General features: G+C 36.3%; 1 protein-coding gene across 3 annotated transcripts in view; it reads left to right on the top strand.

Moving 5' to 3' along the window:
- Positions 1–20,752, top strand: part of RMDN2 (regulator of microtubule dynamics 2) — a 61,078-nt gene that overhangs the window by 12,905 nt on the left and 27,421 nt on the right. For all 3 annotated transcript variants that reach the window (XM_060117320.1, XM_060117318.1, XM_060117319.1), the window contains exons 3-7: positions 4,191–4,365; positions 5,374–5,476; positions 10,069–10,129; positions 16,111–16,186; positions 17,567–17,644. In XM_060117320.1, coding sequence (XP_059973303.1) covers positions 4,191–4,365; positions 5,374–5,476; positions 10,069–10,129; positions 16,111–16,186; positions 17,567–17,644 — 493 coding nt within the window. The remainder of the gene's footprint in view (positions 1–4,190; positions 4,366–5,373; positions 5,477–10,068; positions 10,130–16,110; positions 16,187–17,566; positions 17,645–20,752) is intronic.

Here is a 20,752-nt window from a genome sequence, read left to right on the forward strand (position 1 = left end):
TCTAGAATGTCATATAGTTGGAATCATATAGTATGTAGCCTGTATTGGCTTCTTTTACTTAGTAATGTGCATTTAAGTTTCCTCCATATCTCTTCATGGCTTAATAGCGCATTTCATTTTAGTGCTGAATAATATTCCATTGTCTGGATATACCACAATTTATTTATCCATTCACCTACTGAAGGACATCTTGGTTGCTTCCAAGTTATGGCAATGATGAAGGCAGCTGCTGCAACCATCCATGTACAGGTTTTTGAGTGGACATAAGTTTTCTTCTCATTTAGGGAAATACCGGAGCACTTGATTGCTGGATTGTATGGTTAAGAGTATGTTTAGTTATGTAAAAAGCCTCCAAACTGTCTTCCAAAGTGGCTGTACCATTTTGCATTCCCACAAGCAATGAATGAGAGTTCCTGTTACTCCACATCCTCCCCAGTGTTTGGTGTTGTCAGTATTCTGGATTTTGACCATTCTAATAGGTGTGTAGTGGTATCTCGTTGTTTTAGTTTACATTTCTCTAATGACATATGATGTGAAGGATCTTTTCATATGCTTATTTTCCATCTGCATATCTTCTTTGGTGAGGTATCTGTTAAGGTCTTTGGCCCATTTTTAAATGAGATTGTTCATTTTCTTATGGTTGAGTTTTAAGAGTTCTTTGTATATTTTGGATAACCGTCCTTTTTCAGATGTGTATTTTGCAAATACTTTCAGTCTGTAGCTTCTCATTTTCTTGACATTATCTTTCACAGAGCAGAAGCTTATCAATTATTTCTTTCATGGATCATGCCTTTGGTATTGTATTTAAAAAGTCATTGCCATACCCAAATTTATCTAGGTTTTTCTCCTATGTTATTTTCTAGGAGCTTCATAGTTTTACATTTTATATTTAGGTCTGTGACCCAATTTGAGTTAATTTTTGTGAAGGGGGTAAGGTATGTGTAGCCACTCTTTATCCAGGCCATTTCTCTGATTTGTGGTGAGAAGCCTTGAGGAATGAGGTAATGTTTCCCTTCTGGACCAACATTTAGTATTGTCAGATTTTTAAATTTTGTAAATGCAACAGGTGTCAATAATATCTCTCTGTGGTCATGATTTGTATTTCTCTGATCGCTAGTGAATGTTGAACATCTTTTCTTATGTATATTGGCTATATGTATTTTTTCATTTGGGAAAACCTCTTTTGAGCTTATTTCTGTTGCATTTATTGTGTTTTTTTCATTGAATTTTAGAAAATATTTATGTATTCTTGATATTAATGTTCTCCAGTTGTACATGTTACAAAATATCTATTCCTGGTTTTTAATTTGTGTTTTTGCATTTTTGAACATATCTTTTGATTAGCAACAGTTTTTCATTTTAATATAGTCAAATTGGTTAATCATTCATAATTAATAATCATTAATAATCATTTATAGCTAATGCTTTTGTATTTTGGTTAAGAAAATTTCTTTCCCCATAGACTAAAAGTTATTCACCTATATTTTCCATTTAGAGTTTAAAAAATTATTTTTAACACTTAATTCCTTATACCATCCTTATACCTTAGAGTTATTTTTAATATTATAAGACAGAGATTCAATTTCAACTTTTTCCGTAGAGATAACCATTCTTTTCCACCTCAGTCTGTTAACTTCTCACTAATCTGACATGTCACATTGTCATATACCACACTTTCATTTGTGTATGCGGCTGTTTCTTGGCTCTGTTCTGTTCTGTCAGTCACTCACCTATCCTTGTACCAATAGCACACTGTCTTTAATTATTACAGCTGCACGATAGGTCCTAATATCTGGTGAGGTAAGTCTTCTCTCCCTGCTCTCCTTCTTAACAGTGCTTTGACTATTCTCGGCTCTTTGCCTTTTCATGTAACTTTTAGGATCATCTTATTAAATTCTATGAAATTTCTGGTGAGGTTTATAAAATTGGAATTACATTGAATTAATCTGGAGAGAATTTACTTATTTATAGTATCAGTTGTTTCTAGCCATGAACATGATATATTTTTCCATGAATTTAGGTTCTTTTATAAACAGCTTTTAATATATCTTTTATGATATGCTCCATAGAATTTTTACATATGTTTTATTAGATTTGTTCCTGGGTGTCTGATATTCTCTGAGATCATTGTAAGTAAAGTATTTTATATAATTTTGTTTTTTAGGCTTTTTGCTGCTAATATATTAAAAATGAAACTCACTTTCATATCTTAATCTTATATGCAGCCAACCTGCTAAACTCTATTAGTCTCATAATTTGTAGGGTTTTTTTAATGTGTTCTATGTAAATAATCATATCATATGCAATAATATGAAGGTTATGTTTGAACAAGGGTGTGAAACAGGTGAGGAAGTAAATTATGTGGATATCCAGTGGAGAACATAGCAGGCAGAAAGACAGCAAATACAGATGTTAAAGCAGGAACATGGCTGATGTGTTCAAGGAATATCAAGGAAGCCAGAGTTCCTGGAGTGCTGAGCAAGCAAGAGAGTGGAAGGAGATGAGGTCAGAGGTATTGGACTAGATTATGTAGGGTCTTGTAGACAACTCTAAGGACTTAGGTTTTTACTCTGATTTGGTCATCCACTGGAAGGTTTTGAGCAAAGGGTGACATGATCTGATTCAGCTTTTTAAAGGACCATTCTGGCTCCTATGTTGAGAATAAACTACAATGGTCAAGGACTAAAGCAGGGAGACATGATAGGAGGCCATTGCAATAATCCAGACAACGTGATGGTGGTCTAGACCAGGGGAGTAGTGGGCAAAGGTGGTGAGAGGTGGCTGGGTTCTGGATATATTTTGAAGATAGAACTAACAGGAATTTCTGAATGTTGCTTAGGAGAGACAAAGAAGTCAAGGATGATCCTAAGTTTTTTGGTTTGAGCAATTAGAAGAATGAAGTTGCCACTGATAATGTTGTTGAAGAAGTTGAGCATCATTTCACATAGTGTCTTCTTTGTAAGGACTTTGAAGGAAACTTGAGTCTTATTATTGGAAAAAAGTGCATTTCTCTCAAGAACTTGCTTCATTTCTATCTTTGTTAGAATCTGTTGGGAACTTTGACTGCTTTAGCTGCTGGAAGATGTAGAACCACATTTGTGTGCCTTGTAGCAAGGGTATAGATATCTAAAGTATATGTACTTTTTTATTGACCTCATTCACATTTGGCCTTGTTTTTATCTTTTCCTACCACTTCTGATTTGTTCTCTTATATGTTATATATCCTTATATACCTCCTTAAAATCTTTTTAGAACAGAACAGTGTGTAAATAAATGAAAACAAATTGTTTGCATTGTATGCTACCAAAAAGGAAATGTGGGAGGTAGCATGAATTTTTAAAGACTAATCTAAGAGAACATCGTCTTGAACTACAAATTAACATATGTGTGTGTGTGCATACGTATATATAAAAATACATACATATGTGTGTATAGATGTATAGTATATATATATTTAATATATATACCTGAGTGCCTGCTGAGTTCCTACAACTCTGTATCATTCATTCAGCAATATTTAGTGTGTGTCCACTATGTGTCAGGTGCTGTTCTAGGCACTTGATGACATCAATTAATAAAATAAAGAATCCTGTTGTCAGGGAGCATGCATTCTGGTGGGGGAGATACTGACAAAAATAGCACGTGTAGTAGGTTAGTAAAGTATATTAGAAGTATGTACTATAGAAAAAAACGTCAAGCATGATATGGGAGACTGGAGGTGAAGGAAATATACAGGGAGTTTGGAGTGTTGTGGTCGCAGCATTAAATTGAGTGGTCTGGATGGATCACATTGAGAAGATGACATTGACAGAGACTTAAAGGAGGTGAGGGTGTGAGTTATGTCCCCTTCTGAAGGAAGAGCCATTCCATCAGCAGGAACAGCAAGAAAAGGTCTTGAGGTAGGAGTGTCCCTGGCTTGTTTAAGGAACAGCTGGGCAGCCAGCACACAATTGACTGAGTGAGAAACGTGGTGGGAAACAAGGTCAGAGAGGTGACTGAGCTGGGAGAGGCAAATCTCATCTAGCCTCATAGACTGTTATTAGGACTTGAGCTTTTTCTGGGTGAAAAGGGGCACCATTACAGTGTTTCAAGCCTAAGAGTGAAATGATTTGACTTACATTTTAAAAGGATCACTCTATCCATTATAGTATAACTTTACAGAGAGTTGATGATTATTTCTGCAATTTTAGGTATATTACAGCTAATACTGATACCGAAGAACAGAGTTTTCCACTCCCTAAGGCATTTAACACTCATGTAGAGGAATTAAATTTAGATGCCCTTATTCAGATGGCTGATAATTTACGTATGAATGAGTCCAGCAAAATGGAGAGTTTTGAACTACTTTGTGACCACAAAGAAAAGGTAAGAAATATGTGATAATAACATACTTGTATAGTTTTAATTTTTTATTTAATCTACTGTCCCATTCATGTTGTGACCATAACAATTGTGTCACAGTTTACACAAGCTAAATGATTGATGTAAATTTTTTTATAATATCACTACAATTTTTTAAAAGTATAAGAGTTTATTAGGCTCTACGGTCATAAAAATGAAAACCAGAGATATTATACAGACTGACACTGATTTTATCAATCTGTTATATTTCATAAATATTTTGTAACAGATAAAGAATAAGACATACTGCTTCTCTGGAGGGAGGAAAAGCTACATTTTAAGCTCGCTACCTTACAGTTAGTAATATAACAGCCATTAGTATTTCACTGTGTCCTACCAGTAATCGTTTTCCAGTGTTTAATGCTGGGCTGAATTGGGAAAGCTCATCCTTCCCACCACCACCAAAGGAAAAAAAAACGGTGGGTTTTGCAATATCACAAAGGTCAATAAATCTTTTTCTTTCCCATGAGAGATTTAAGTCTAACCTTTGAGGATTTAGCAACTCTAAACACATTACCTAAAAGTTTTTAAATCTCCAGGATTGTATTTAGGTAATTTAGGTAAAAAATGTGACTCCTTTTTTGAATGTGTGTAATCTCTAATAACTTCAAGATATTATCTGAAATGCCCATTGAAGCATCATATTAATAATAGATAACTTAGAAAGGAAAACAAGGAGAGGATACTACAACCCAGAGAGAACTTATAAATTCTGACACCTATCAAGTTTCTCGTCTTTGTATGTGTGGAGCTGGTGTCGGCATAATATTCATTGGTTTTAAGATCCAAATGTAACACTACATTACATCACATTTTGTAGCCATGAATATTTGAACTTAAAGTGTGATATGCACATGAATAGATGCAGTCATTTCTAAGTACCAGTTTACCTAATTTTTAAAAAAGTTGCAGTGGAAAGCACAGTTTGGTCACGTTTCTAAGTTTATCTAATGTGCAGTTCTGTCTATTCAGTTTAGAGATGAAATAGAGTTTATTTGGCGGTTTGCTCGTGCTTATGGAGACATGTACGAGCTATCTACAAATGCACAAGAAAAGAAGCATTATGCTAATATTGGTAAGTATTTTGTAAATATTAATTATCCTCAAGTAGTAATCATTATCTATAGTAAACCACTAATGAATTTTAATTAAAGCTTAATTATCTTAGCTAAAACAAGTATGTTTAATCTATTTCAACATATCCTAGTACTTATATAGTCTAAGGACAGAAAGGTTTTTTTTTTTGTTTTTTTGTTTTATTTTGCAGTACGCAGGCCTCTCACTGTTGCGGCCTCTCCCGTTGCGGAGCACAGGCTCCGGACATGTAGGCTCAGTGGCCATGGCTCACGGGCCCAGCCACTCCGCGGCATGTGGGATCCTCCCGGACCGGGGCATGAACCCGTGTTCCCTTGCATCGGCAGGCGGACTCTCAACCACTGCGGGAAGCCCCCAGAAAGGTTTTTTTAGAATAAAAGTACATGTTATTAAAAAATATTTGAGCATACTAGAACAGGTAACTGAAAAACTCAAATTCCAGCTTTTAAAGTTTATAAAATCACAGAAAGATGAGACAGTAAGTGGTAATAATATGAGAAGCGATAATAGCAGTAGTCTTCCACCACAATTAAAATAACCCTCCTTACTCCCTGTAACGTAGAACTCCAGGTACCACAAATAAATAACTACTCATACTTTAATGTTTTTTTCAAAATTTATCTTGATAAAACAAGATTAGCCTTGTTTTAGCTAATTGGTTAAGCTGAGCAATGAGTCCATAGTTGTTCATTATACTGTCCTCTATTTTCCAAAGTAACAACAACAAAAGAAAAACAGCTTGGGCTTCCCTAGTGGCGCAGTGGTTGAGAGTCCGACTGCCGATGCGGGGGACACGGGTTCATGCTCTGGTCCGGGAGGATCCCACATGCCGCGGAGCGGCTAGGCCCATGAGCCATGGCCGCTGAGCCTGTGCATGCGGAGCCTGTGCTCCGCAACGGGAGAGGCCACAATGGTGAGAGGCCCGCGTACCGCAAAAAAAAACAAAAAATGAAAAACAGCTAGAATGTCAAATTTGATATATATGTAAACCTTGGCTCTCACTGAGTATCAAACTCTTTCTTGCAAAAAGCCCCCTAAGTTTCAGGATAGTAATTTGACATCAAAACTTCTTTAGTTTTTTTGTTTGTTTGTTTTTTGTTTTTATTCCAAAGTCTTCTCTTTTCCAGGCTTTCCTTCTCTGAGATAGCATGAGGAAGAAACAGCAAGAAGATAATGATACTGCCAATCTCCTTCTACTCTAGTTCCCTGTCATTTTTATTTCTAAGAAGGAAATATTTCCAAGTTCCTTGAAATTACATTTCTTCCGCTTGTAGGTTTCTTTGCTAAGTACTTTAATTCTTAGTGGGAGGAGGATGGAAGGAATTCCCCTTCTTATTCTTTACATATTCATCATCAGCTTTGTGGGGCAGTTTTTCTGTAGCAATCCTTCTTGCAGACCATAAACAAAATGGAATTCTAGGGAAGAGATTTATTAACATGAAGGTAAATAAAAATTTAGCCAAAGAGAACAAACTGACTTATTTTTATATCTACTGAGAGAGTCAGAGTATATCTATGTAAACTGTTCCAACATCTGTCAATATTAAATATATATTAAATAATTTAAAAATATATATTAAATGTATTTTTTTTCTTGAGCACCTCCCTGCCCTGGGCATTAAGGCTTCTCCTATGTTAGAAGGTAGAAATATGATAGCAAACTAGACATGTTCTCAGACTGCAAGGAGCTTATGACTTTGTGGGGAAGATAGTATTACTAAAATAATTCTACATATAAAGAAACACACTGAAGTAAGTCGTTAGTAAAGAAGAATGTGGCATATTAAGAGAGGGTATAACAGAAAGGAGGATATGATGGCGGGGGTGAACGTTGATGCAGGGAACTCTTTCTTCTGGAAGTAAGTCTCACATAGTAAAATTACTTGGGATTGGTATTTTTAAATGGAGTGAGAGTTTAACTGAGTTAATGTATGAGATGGTGAAAATGGAGAAAGAAGTAGGCTGGAGGAAATCCAAACTCTCGTACCCAAGTACAAGAAAGAAGCATGGATTGAGACAGGATATATTCAAAAAAGAGAAAAGTTTATAGTGTCAAAGAAAAAACAGTGACCCCTCAGATGTGTTCATGCAGTTATAGAAATAAATTTAACAGAATTCCTATTTTTTATCCAAGACATATTTATGAGAAATTTTTATTTATTTATTCAAAATATTTATTCGAAATCACTGTGTCTAGGAACAAAGTTAAAATGAGGGGTGAGGGGGCTTCCCTGGTGGCGCAGTGGTTGAGAGTCCGCCTGCCAATGCAGGGAACGCGGGTTCGTGCCCTGGTCCGGGAGGGTCCCGTGTGCCATGGAGCGGCTGGGCCCGTGGGCCATGGCCGCTGGGCCTGCGCGTCCGGAGCCTGTGCTCCGCGGCGGGAGAGGCCACAACAGTGAGAGGCCCGCGTACCAGAAAAAAAAAAAAAAAAATGAGGGGTGGGGGAAGGAGAAAAGGAGGGACATGAATATGATCAAGACAGTGTTACACTCAGGAACTTACTGACAAGATCAATATGGAGACAGGCAATTGTAATTCAATGCACAGGTAGTAAGTGCCTGGCAAAGGTGATGGCAAAGAACACTGGAGCTGAGACATTGGAGACTGGAGTTGAAGGGCATTGGCACCCAGTACAAGGGAGGAAGAGTACTATTATTGCTCAAAACAGTATATTTGAACTTGTATGCCGAGGGAAGATTGGATCACTGAAGAGTACAGAATTCTTTCCTAAACCTCCAACTGGGGTGTACCATTATGCAGTACATCTGTGGACATACTATGATTGATCATACTTGTCTTCCAAATAAAACATGAATCTTATATCTAAAAGAACATTATTGTAATTTTCAGAATTAAATGACTGATACAAATGCCACAAATAGATCACAAAATACAATTTTGTAAGGGAAATAGCTTTCCTTTCAGGCTGAAGCTGCATAAATGAGGCTGTAAAACCAATCTGTATAGTACCCAGCTCCATTTTATATTCTCAGAACGATGGAATCACATCTATTTTAAGCTTGTGGCAGTGCCCTAAAAGCTATTTTTGTTCATTTGGCAATGTAGGGAAAATGTTGATTTAGTTTTTAAAGTCTGTACATTTAAAAGTATTTATGTTTTTCGATCATTCATTACCAAATTACTAACTCTTTTAATATATGTCCACAATGTACTATCAGTTATTATTTTAAAATACTTCCTTTTAGTTTTTTTCGAGTTTATGTAGATTTCTATACAGGGTAGTTCTCTTAATGAACAGAGCTATAAAGTACCACCTTAGCAAATAACAAATAGAATGATTTTAGAATAAAATATCTTTATTTATAAAAATTATCTAAACTACTTATTTAGAAGAGCATTTTGTAGATCATTGGATAGTCTCTTCAAGCAAAAAAAAAAAAAAAATTAGAGCAGGGAAAAGGAGATGGTATAAAATAAAACAGCCACTTTTTGAGAAAGATTTTCAGAATTTGATTTAGACCAGTGGTCCCCACCCTTTTTGGCACCAGGGACCGGTTTCGTGGAAGACAGTTTTTCCCCCGGGGCGGGGGGTGGGGGTGGGGAGCGACGGGGAGCAGCAGATGAAGCTTTGCCCACTCGCCCGCGGCTCACCTCCTGCTGTGTGGTCTGGTTCCTAACAGGCTGCGGACCAGTACCGGTCCACTGCCTGGGGGTTGGGGACCCCTGGGTTAGACAAACCTCTATCCAAAAATTAATAGGTTATTAAAAGTTATTCTAGGGCTTCCCTGGTGGCGCAGTGGTTGGGAGTCCACCTGCCGATGCAGGGGACACGGGTTCGTGCCCCGGTCCGGGAAGATCCCACATGCCGCGGAGCGGCTGGGCCCGTGAGCCATGGCCGCTGAGTCTGCACGTCCAGAGCCTGTGCTCCACAATGGGAGAGGCCACAACAGTGAGAGGCCCGCGTACCGCAAAAAAAAAAAAAAAAAAAAAAGTTATTCTAAAACTAAGTAAAGTTATTTAGGGGAATTATTTATATACTGAGCCTGCTCATTATTGTGAAAGATTAGACAAGAGCTTCTTGGGACATCTTCCCTTAGCCCTTTAGATAGAGTTTCTCTCTCCATTCTCTGTTATACTCTCTTTTTACCTTGTATTTATTTTTTGCACATAATTTGTTTGTTTATATACCTGCTGCCTACTTGGAAGTCAAGAACTGTGTCTTATTTGACTTTTTATTCCCAGAGGCTCACATAATATGATACTTAGAAAGCACTCAGTAAATGTTGGTTGAGTTAATTACAAAACAATTTCTATTAACACTTCTAGATAATGATTGAATGACTTCTCTTGCACTTGGTTAAATCACTTAACCCAGTGAGTCTCAAACTTGAGCATACATCAGAATCACTAGAGGCTAGTTAACGCAGACTGCTGACTCTCATAGTTTATGATCAAGTCCCTCATGTGGTCCAAAATTTGCTTTTCTAACAAGATTCCAGGTGATGGCTTCTGGTCTTGGGACCATACTTTGGGAACTACTGGCTTAATTCAATAATTTACCTCCCACCAACTCAGATGAAGGTAATAAGTGTAAGTGCATTTATCTTTCAGGAAAGACATTAGGTGAAAAAGCTATTACTAGAGCACCCATGAATGGACATTGTCATCTATGGTAAGTACATAGAATTTATGCAGTCTTTAAAAAATTCTGATATACCTCTTTATAAATTGTAATGGATTTTTAAAATATTATTGACCCACTTAACATGTCACATTCACTAAAAAGAATGTTTAGTATATAGCACAGTAACTGTTCTTGTTCTTTTTATTCTCATGTATTTTTCAGTATATATATTTTAAATATATTTAAGATAAACTTTCATTGAAGAATTCATAACTGAATCTACCAAGTCCAATAACTGTGCACATGACAAATTTAATTAAATCTAATTTCATATAACATTTTGTTTGAAGACAAATACTAAAGTGATGCCACATTTCTAAATGAAACGCAGAGAGAAGAATAAAAGCACATCAGCCATTATACCTTGATGAGTCAAGGTATACAAATTCCACAAGTCAAAGGAAAGCCATTTCTAATATAAGAAAGCTCAAACAAGGGAAATCTGATTAGTTGGATGGGTACAGGTGGATATCCTTGGGACAAAAAAATTTATTCTTGAGTATGTTTTGTTTTGTATCCTTTGTATATTTACAATTATAAAACACAAATAAGAAGAAAAATACTGTTTTTAATTAACACTTCATTTTACTCATAGTTGTATTTCTATAGCATTTCTTAGTTTCTTAGTTATTTTTTCTCCCCAGTAATATTGGTACTTTAGGTGCTAGGAAGACATAGTCATAAATTTATTTTTGACCCTTCTCTCAGACCTAGATTGTCAGAAATCCACCCCTCTTTGGGATTATTTTATTCTTCTGGGATAGTCTTAGGCAAATCTCTCTCAAAATGACTTCTTTTCTGCAGGTCCACATTTATCCTCCAGGAAATTCATTTTTGCCCCACCAACTCAAAAGTACAAACGATTTTTCCAAAGCAGACCTGTTTCTTTACACTGCCACCAGCAGGGGGAGCACCACTCACACAGTCTCATCCTAAAACTTCCCTGGGCAGGAATCAGATAACATTCTTTATGTCCCCCAAACTCTGAAGAACATGCCAAAATAAGAATAGGTCTTTTGAAGCTGCCATCACTTAAAATGAGAAACAAGGCTACCCCCTTCCATCTCGCATGAGAAGGTGGGAGGTGGAACCCAAGTACCCTAGTAGTTCTATTCGCAGAAATATCCCCTCCAGGTCTCTGCTTCAGCGAACTCTTTGCCTTCTCTTATATAGCCTGGAGATGGGTGAAGGGCTAAGCCTGGCAGAACCTGTGAATCATTTCACTAATGTGTCATGCATGGGTAGTAGAGTGTCTTGCTTTAGGAGCCAGAGTATACCTAATAGATAAAGTATTGTTCTGTGCCCTAGTGCCTCTGCCACAACTCTAGGAGAAAGGTAATTTTGCAATTAACATCCTGGTAGATATCTTTCGGGTCATTTCTCCAGTAATGTAAGGGTCTTGGCTATTATTTCTATAGCCAGCTTTACCTTCCTCACCTAATTTGCATAATACTGATATTAATAAATTAATGTGTTAAAGTACTTCTGTTCTTCCATTTTTAGTATACCTGTAATGAATTTATACTGATCAAGCTACACTTGCTTCATCTCTTTCGATAATGGAGATGTTTGGGTGTTGGTTAGCCAGATTTGGACGCAGAAAGAACATCGAAGCCCTACTCTTAACTCTGAACCTCCCCCTCCTCTTCCTCTGCTGTCCTCTTCCTTCTCCCATACAAGCATCTGCATCCATGGAGAATCACATTAAAAATGTACATTTGATGTTAACCCTCAATTTGAGGACACTTATCAGTGTGAACTTCCAAATTTCCATAAAGGAACAATGTTGAATCTTCTCTGAAGACTTCATAAGCACCTTAAACTTACCTTGTGAGGACAGATTATGCTTAACTCTTACTCAGTGGGTTTCCCAGGCTGTCTTCCACTAATCTGGCTACTTCTCTTTTGTTCATCTTTTTTCACTTTTTGTTGTGTACTAATTGCCCTGTTTATAACTGTGGGATTTAACCCCGAGGGTGAATCTTATTCACAGACACACACAGAGTACTGATCCAATTGTGTTTCACATGATTTTTTATTCAGTATCAGTTTTAATTAAAAAACAATTAAAATCTGATCAGTTGCTAAAATTTAATAAATTCAAATGTCAATTTTTAAAATTTATTTCATTGAAGTATAGTTGATTTACAACATTGTATTAATTTCTGTTGTACAGCAATGTGATTTTATCTTAATTCATAAAATATATTATGATGTACCTACTGAATATAAGAATTCTCACTCAATTAAATACAGTGGTAGAGGTTTAGGGTGATGAAAAAAGAGAAATTAAGACTTTGACTTGAGAAGCAATATGTGAAACTTAGGTTAACTGATTCTATAATTAATTGTAATAAAATGTCATGAAAATGTCTTATCCTGCTGGAATTTTTTTCAGTATGTTACGACTTTTTCTCATTCATTCAGCATAAATGACAAAACATGGCCTCTAGGCCAAATGCAGCTGCCTGCTTTTGTAAATAAAGTTTTATTGGAGCACAGCCACACCTGTGCATTTGTACATAGCAATGAAGTTGAGCAGTTGTAACAGAGACTCTCTGATCCCACAACCTTAAATGTTTCCTACCTGGCCCTGCAGCGAAAGTTTGCTGACCCATAGTTTACAGGGTTCTGTGATGGTTTATAAGCCTTCAGTTTGAAATAAAAGATGCAATCGTTAGAAATAATTATCATAAAGGGTGATATGGAGGGAATAATTGAAAAACAAATATTATTTTAAAGACTTGTTTTTCATCATCATCTTTTCCAAAATGAAATTGCTCTGTAACTTTCAGGCTACATAAGCTTTCTATATAATTCTGTCGTTTTTGTTGTACCAGCCTAAAATACTTCTAGAATCAAGAGAACAGAATCACCAGTGGATTTGCAGTTTGTTAGCCAAATAGGCCTGACCTTAATTATAAATAATGTCTTACATATTTGTTGTGCTCTACTGTTCACAAATTATATCCCCATGCCTTCTAGCACGTGATGCACAGAACAACCTGTTTCCATTTTATAGAAAGCAAGGCCGTCTGTGTGTGTGGTGCAGTATATGTGTGTCTGGTGTGGTGTTGTGATTAGTAACCAAGGGTCATACAATAAGTGGAAAAACAAAAACCAGATCTTATATTTGTATGTACTCAGTATTTCATCTATTATTTACTCTTCCTCTGCTTTTTCACAGTATAAAGAGCATTGGTGCTAAATCAAAAATGCTACTGGGAAACTAATGGAGTTGTTTTAGTAGTCGTTTACTAGTTGTTCAGACAGGGATGTTTGTCAGTTATTAAAATATTCACTATAGATGCAAAGAAAATACAGAATTTTTGTCAACGCATAGTCAGAACAACCTCTAGATGGAGGTAATAGACCATATTGTGTGTTAATTTTCTTCATAGTTCCCATCAACCTGAGAGTTTACAAAATAAATTTTTTTTTTTTTTTTTTTTTTTTTTTTTTTTTTTTTTTTTTGCGGTATGCGGGCCTCTCACTGTTGTGGCCTCTCCCGTTGCAGAGCACAGGCTCCGGATGCGCAGGCTCAGCAGCCATGGCTCACGGGCCCAGCCGCTCCGCGGCATATGGGATCCTCCCGGACCGGGGCACGAACCCGTATCCCCTGCATCGGCAGGCGGACTCTCAACCACTGCGCCACCAGGGAGGCCCTACAAAATAAAATTTTAAATTACATTTTCCAAGATAAACAGTGTGAAAAACAACAACACATACATGCAGATATAGGTGGGATTGATTGCCAGAAAAGAAATGATGATCCTTTGAGGAAAAGTGGTTCAGGTAAACTTTGAATTTATGACATGTAGGAAGATAAATAATACTTTAGACTTGAAAGAAGCAGACTTCAAAATGATTATGAAAAACATAAGACTCTGGTGACAGATTATTTATAAGGGAAAATGTACATATTTCATATAATGGTTTTCTTAAGTCACGTTTTTTTCTTTTTTCTTTTTCTTCACTCAGAGTAACTTGGAAAGAACATGCTGAGAGAGCTCTGTAAAAGCTAGAGATGTGCATAAGTTGTTCTGATTTTCAAAAAATAGAAGATTGATTCCACCACTATAGATCAGTGAACACAGAATCTTTCCCTTTGATTACAGCACAAATAGTTAGTTGGGTTTTCTGTGAGTGATGAAGTTCAAGAAGACTCAACAGATTTTTCTAAAAATGTGAGATGATCTGTTTTTTCTTTGCTAGTAGATAGAGTAGGGAAATTGAGCTACTATATCTGGATTTAAGGAAGGCTTTAAGGCAAGTTCACTCATAATATTCTTGGGGACAAGATGTTAAAATATGGGCAAGGTTCTTTGTCACCCATGCTGGCAGAAGGGTTTGAGCCTCAATCATTCAAAAGGATAACTGTTGACAATATCATGATTCTAGAGTTCCAGGTCTAGTTCTTAGACACTAGTGTGTTCAGTAATTTTTTTCAGTGGGTGAAGATGTGGAAGGTATGATTATAAATGTTGCAAGTGACGCAAAATTAGGAGGAACAGGGTGTTTGATGGATGACAATAGAAATTAAAAGATTTTCACATGTTGAAAGAGATACTGAACAAGGTGAATTAAGAGGGATAAATATGGAAGGAGGGATGGAGAGGAAAATGTCAAAATTTAAGGACGTGAGGGAAAAACAGATGGAAATTAGAATGAAGCATGGAGTTTAGTTAACAATAATATATTAATATTGGTTCATTTTGAAAATTTTCAATATTGTATATCAATATTAGTACAGTTGTGATAAATGTATTATAGTAATTTAAGATAGTATTTAAGGTAGTAATTTAAGTAGTATCTCCTAATCTAGGTAAGTTCTCAGATCATAATAGGTTGCTTTTGTCATAACTCTTGCTTCTACTGTTAGGAGATTATTGATTTTCTAATGAAAATTAAGTCAAAAAACTTATAACTGAAAAGTGGCCATTTTATTGGTTGTGCATAAGTTGTGTGAATTATGTGATCTTTTGTGTTCAGGAATGGTCTAACTGTTCCAAATTAAGAAAATTGTTCACTTCTATTTTTTATTTGAAAGTTATGTGTATCTACAGGAACAATCAAGATAAATAACACCCAAAATTACATTTTCCATTTCAGTTATGACAATGCAAGTGAAAATTAAGACCTACTTTTGAATTATTTAGGTAAATGAATATTTTGCCTCAGACAGAAACACTCTGAATACTTTTGCACAGACAGAAACAGTCTGAACGTAAAAAGTAATATGTGCCCAATTTTTAGAGGAAGCAAGTTGCTGAACAAATATTGTGCCCAATTTTTAGAGGAAGCAAGTTGCTGAACAAATAGTGTACATAATTTATAGTCAAATATTTATTTATGTAAATTTTATATTCCCAAGGGAAAAAAAGTAAAGAATCCATGGGATGCACTCTTCTAGTAATGAATGTAGTGTTTCCAAGGAAGGATTGAAGGACATGGGGAATTTTTGAAAAAACATATTCTAAAATTACCTTTGATTTTAGTATTTGTTTTTAGTCATGATATTTATTTTAATTTTCAAATGACGTTAAGGGAGCCTTGAACTTTTTATTTTTACGAAAGAGAAGCAGGAATCTGTTGACACAGTGTATTTTTCAGGTTAATACTTATGTGAATAGACTTTTCTGAGGGTCTCTTTGTGACTCTGATGTTGATGAAGGTGATGGCAGCAGCTAATCTTTCTTGGAACTCACTCCAGGCCAGACACTATTGTAAGCGATTACGTTTTAGATATTTTACCCTCATAGCACACATATGAGATAGATGGTGTTAGTATCCCCAGGTACAACTGAAGAAACTGGCCTCATGTTAATGTCAAACATTGGTTATTTATTCATCAATATGAATACTTTTGTTAAATATTAATGAATGGTTTGGAGATTTTTTTTAAATGTTAAATTTCATGGTATTTGATTAAAAGTTTACACAATGTCCACTGTTTTTATCCTTTTCAGGTATGCGGTTTTGTGTGGCTATGTATCTGAGTTTGAGGGCTTACAAAACAAAATTAACTATGGATATCGCTTCAAGGTATTTCTTGATATTAAAAATGTTTTACTGTAGCTGTATGTTCCATTCACAGGTATAAATCAAATTATTCAACAGATTTATCTCTAGGAATTTATCTTTTTTACTTAAATGAAATGACAGTCTTTAAATAGTACTGTGCCAAAAAAGAAACAAACTCTTTGGGTGATTAAGGATTATTATTATTATTATAGATCCTGAAGGAAGTCACATAGTAGATGAGTATTATTATTATTATTTTTGTGTGTGTGTGTGTGTGTGGTACGCGGGCCTCTCACTGTCGCGGCCTCTCCCGTTGCGGAGCACAGGGTCCGGACGCGCAAGCTCAGCGGCCATGGTGCATGGGCCCAGCCGCTCTGTGGCATGTGGGATCCTCCCGGGCCGGGGCACAAACCCGCGTCCCCTGCATCGGCAGGCGGACTCTCAACCACTGTGCCACCAAGGAAGCCCGAGTATTATTTTTTTATTTTTTTATTTTTTTATTTATTTATTTATTTTTTTTTTTTTTTTTTTTTTTCGGTACGCGGGCCTCTCACTGTTGTGGCCTCTCCCGTTGCGGAGCACAGGCTCCGGACGCGCAGGCTCAGCGGCCATGGCTCACGGGCCCAGCCGCTCCGCGGCATATGGGATCCTCCCAGACCGGGGCACGAACCCGTATCCCCTGCATCGGCAGGCGGACTCTCAACCACTGCGCCACCAGGGAGGCCCCGAGTATTATTTTTTTAAAGGTAGAGGCTTAGCCTTTTAGTCATGAGCACACCAACATCATAAACATGACTGGTACTAATTAGTTAATATTTAATACATATTGATTTGCTGGGAGGAGTAGAATTCAATCTAGGGCTTAAATTTGCCATGATAGATGAATAAAATAAGTAATGCGCATACTCATTATGTATCATGTGCCTGTAGTTGTAATCTTTCAGTAAATAACCCCTCAGGGTCAATAATTTTAGGAATGGGCAGAGAGTTCTTTGTTTTCCAGCTCCCTATAACCATTTGACAATGTCAGGGGAGTAGATTCTTCTATCACCTAGTTCTGCTATTTTTTTCTCTATTATACCCACATCATATGACATTTGTAAGTTTGCCTCTCAATCAATAAGTATTAGGTAGGCAAGTCATGGGCAGACAAAAATGTGACTTGGATGTTTTCTATTTTTAAGGTGACGTTTTCTGTAGCCTTATTAAATCATAATCACAGTTCTGGTTCTAGTTGTGAGCATTTTGATGATTGAGTTATTGAGAAGCTTAATTGTATTAATGATAAAGATTGAGGAGGGAGACAAAACAACATTATAAAGTCCCTTTGAATTTACTAGGCAGAGTTCTACTCAACACTACCTGAAACTTGGGAGATATTTCTTTTGGATTTTCTTTCAGGAGCATCTAGATAAAGCAATCGAATTTTTACCTGAAGAACCCTTTTTGTATTACCTCAAGGGAAGATACTGTTACACTGTAAGTTGAAAGCTTTTATCTGTAAAGCTTATTTGAATGTACTCTGATTATATGATATACTTTCAGTGACTTATTCTTTTATTGTTTTACCTAGTGCCTGCTATAGAGAAAATGATGAAATCAGTACATATTTTGAGTTTATAAATTTATATATTTTGTGTGTACACACAATCATATATTGTGTGTACACAATATATGATTTTATAAATGCATGTATTCTTTTCTTTACTGCCTTTCCATTTCCCCTTGCGGCAGTCACACTGTCTCCCTTTAAATGTGCTTTTTCTCAGATGGTGATCAGCCACCAGTACCCATGCACCCTGTATTGGTGCACTGCTCTATTTTGTGGGAGAACTTTTTTCCTTTATCAGAGTTTATTAAGCATAAATTATGTGCTCGCTGTCCTTTTCTTCAAGAAACTTTATTTAGAAGGGGACATAAGACATATAGAAATAAATAAAGGCAGCTGGTGATTCTAAGACCCAATGTGTTAAATGACACCTGTTTATGGAAAGTTAACAGAATGTGAAAATATATCTTAACAGCTACATAAAAAAATTACCCTGAAGAGAACTGCTCTTTCTGAATGAGAAAATTGGGATAGGCAAAAGAGGAAGCTTTTTAATTGTGGCTTGTAGAGGATTAGGGATGAAGCAGGAGGTTTGCTTTTACTGAATACCTGCTATATATGTCAGATGTGCATTTTATATTTTATATTTCTTATCACATTTCATCCTTTTAACAATACTGTAAGCAGTTTTTATTATGCCAGTTTTAAATATTAAGAATCGGAGTCTTCATGAAGATAGGGGACTTCCCTAAGAGTTAAAAACCATTGACCCAACCTCATGAGTCTGGAACTTGAATGTACACTATACAGTTAGGCTTAAAAAGCCCAAGAAGGAAATTTTAATTCCAAATGGAACCTGATCTTCATGCCATAGACAAATAGCAGAAGGTAATGCTAATCCTTCCTGGAGGATTGTATCTTCACACACAAGCCTTAGAACATTCTTGCAGAGTTGAGCTCACAGTGAAAAATAATAGAATATATACAAAGAAACAAGCCATCATAAATGACAGTCAAAAGAAACAAAAAAAGAGAACAGAAGTATATCTGAAAGGACTTCAGATTTTGGAAACATGGAATACAGAATATTAAACAGCTACCTACACATAATGTGTTTTTAAAACTAAAATGAATTCGGGGAAAAATGGATGAGGAGCATGAGACTACAAAAATGACCAGATAGATTTCAAAAAATGGAACAATTTTTGATATAAAAAGTATATTATTTGTCATTAAAAGAAAACTCAATGGAAAGATTTGGTAGTAGATAGGCCCCACTAAAGAGAGAATTAACAAACTTTAAGACAAATCTGAAAATGTTGCCTGGAAGCAGCACAGAGGAACAAAGAGATAGAAAATATGAAGGAGAGATAAAAAGACATGAAAGGGAAGTAAGGATACCACGTAGTGGTGAATTTTTATCTCCTTCTTTTGGTAATTAATAGAACAAAAGACATTTAAAAAGTATGTAAAACATTGATTGGAGCCTTACATTTAATAACCTTGATCTAATAAACATAGATGAAAATATGTGTCTAGCTATTAGAGGATACACATTTTTGAGCATATGTTGAATGTTTACAAAACTGACCATATATGAGGTCATGAAGCAAGTCTTTTTTTTTTTTGAGATTTTTTTTTCTGCTTTATAACAAATTTAATCAGTTATACATATACATATTTTCCCATATCCCCTCCCTTTTGCGTCTCCCTCCCACCCTCCCTATCCCACCCCTCCAGGCAGTCACAAAGCACCGAGCTGATCTCCCTGTGCTATGCGGCTGCTTCCCACTAGCTATCTACCTTATGTTTGGTAGTCTTTCGCTTTGTCACAGCTTACCCTTCTCCCTCCCCATATCTTCAAGTCCATTCTCTAGTAGGTCTGTGTCTTTATTCCTGTCTTACGCCTATGGTCTTCATGACATTTTTTTTTTTTTAATTCCATATATGTGTGTCAGCATACAGTATTTGTCTTTCTCTTTCTGACTTACTTCACTCTGTATGACAGACTCTAGGTCCATCCACCTCATTACAAATAGCTCAATTTCATTTCTTTTTATGGCTGAGTAATATTCCATTGTATATATGTGCCACATCTTCTTTACCCATTCATCCGATGATGGACACTTAGGTTGTTTCCATCTCTGGGCTATTGTAAATAGGGCTGCTATGAACATTTTGGTACATGACTCTTTTTGAATTATGGTTTTCTCAGGGTATATGCCCAGTAGTGGGATTGCTGGGTCATATGGTAGTTCTATTTGTAGTTTTTTAAGGAACCTCCATACCGTTCTCCATAGTGGCTGTACCAATTCACATTCCCACCAGCAGTGTAAGAGTGTTCCCTTTTCTCCACACCCTCTCCAGCATTTATTGTTTCTAGATTTTTTGATGATGGCCATTCTGACTGGTGTGAGATGATATCTCATTGTAGTTTTGATTTGCATTTCTCTAATGATTAAAGATGTTGAGCATCCTTTCATGTGTTTGTTGGCAGTCTGTATATCTTCTGTGGAGAAATGTCTATTTAGGTCTTCTGCCCATTTTTGGATTGGGTTGTTTGTTTTTTTGTTATTGAGCTGCATGAGCTGCTTATAAATTTTGGAGATTAATCCTTTGTCAGTTGCTTCATTTGCAAATATTTTCTCCCATTCTGAGGGTTGTCTTTTGGTCTTGTTCATGGTTTCCTTTGCTGTGCAAAAGCTTTTAAGTTTCATTAGGTCCCATGTGTTTATTTTTGTCTTTATTTCCATTTCTCTAGGAGGTGGGTCAAAAAGGATCTTGCTGTGATTTATGTCATGGAGTGTTCTGCCTATGTTTTCCTCTAAGAGTTTGATAGTGTCTGGCCTTACATTTAGGTCTTTAATCCATTTTGAGCTTATTTTTGTGTATGGTGTTAGGGAGTGATCTAATCTCATACTTTTACATGTCCCTGTCCAGTTTTCCCAGCACCACTTATTGAAGAGACTGTCCTTTCTCCACCGTACATTCCTGCCTCCTTTATCAAAGATAAGGTGACCATATGTGCGTGGGTTTAT

The sequence above is a fragment of the Mesoplodon densirostris genome, chromosome 14, assembly GCF_025265405.1.
Source record: "Mesoplodon densirostris isolate mMesDen1 chromosome 14, mMesDen1 primary haplotype, whole genome shotgun sequence".
Classification (NCBI taxonomy): Eukaryota; Metazoa; Chordata; class Mammalia; order Artiodactyla; family Ziphiidae; genus Mesoplodon; species Mesoplodon densirostris.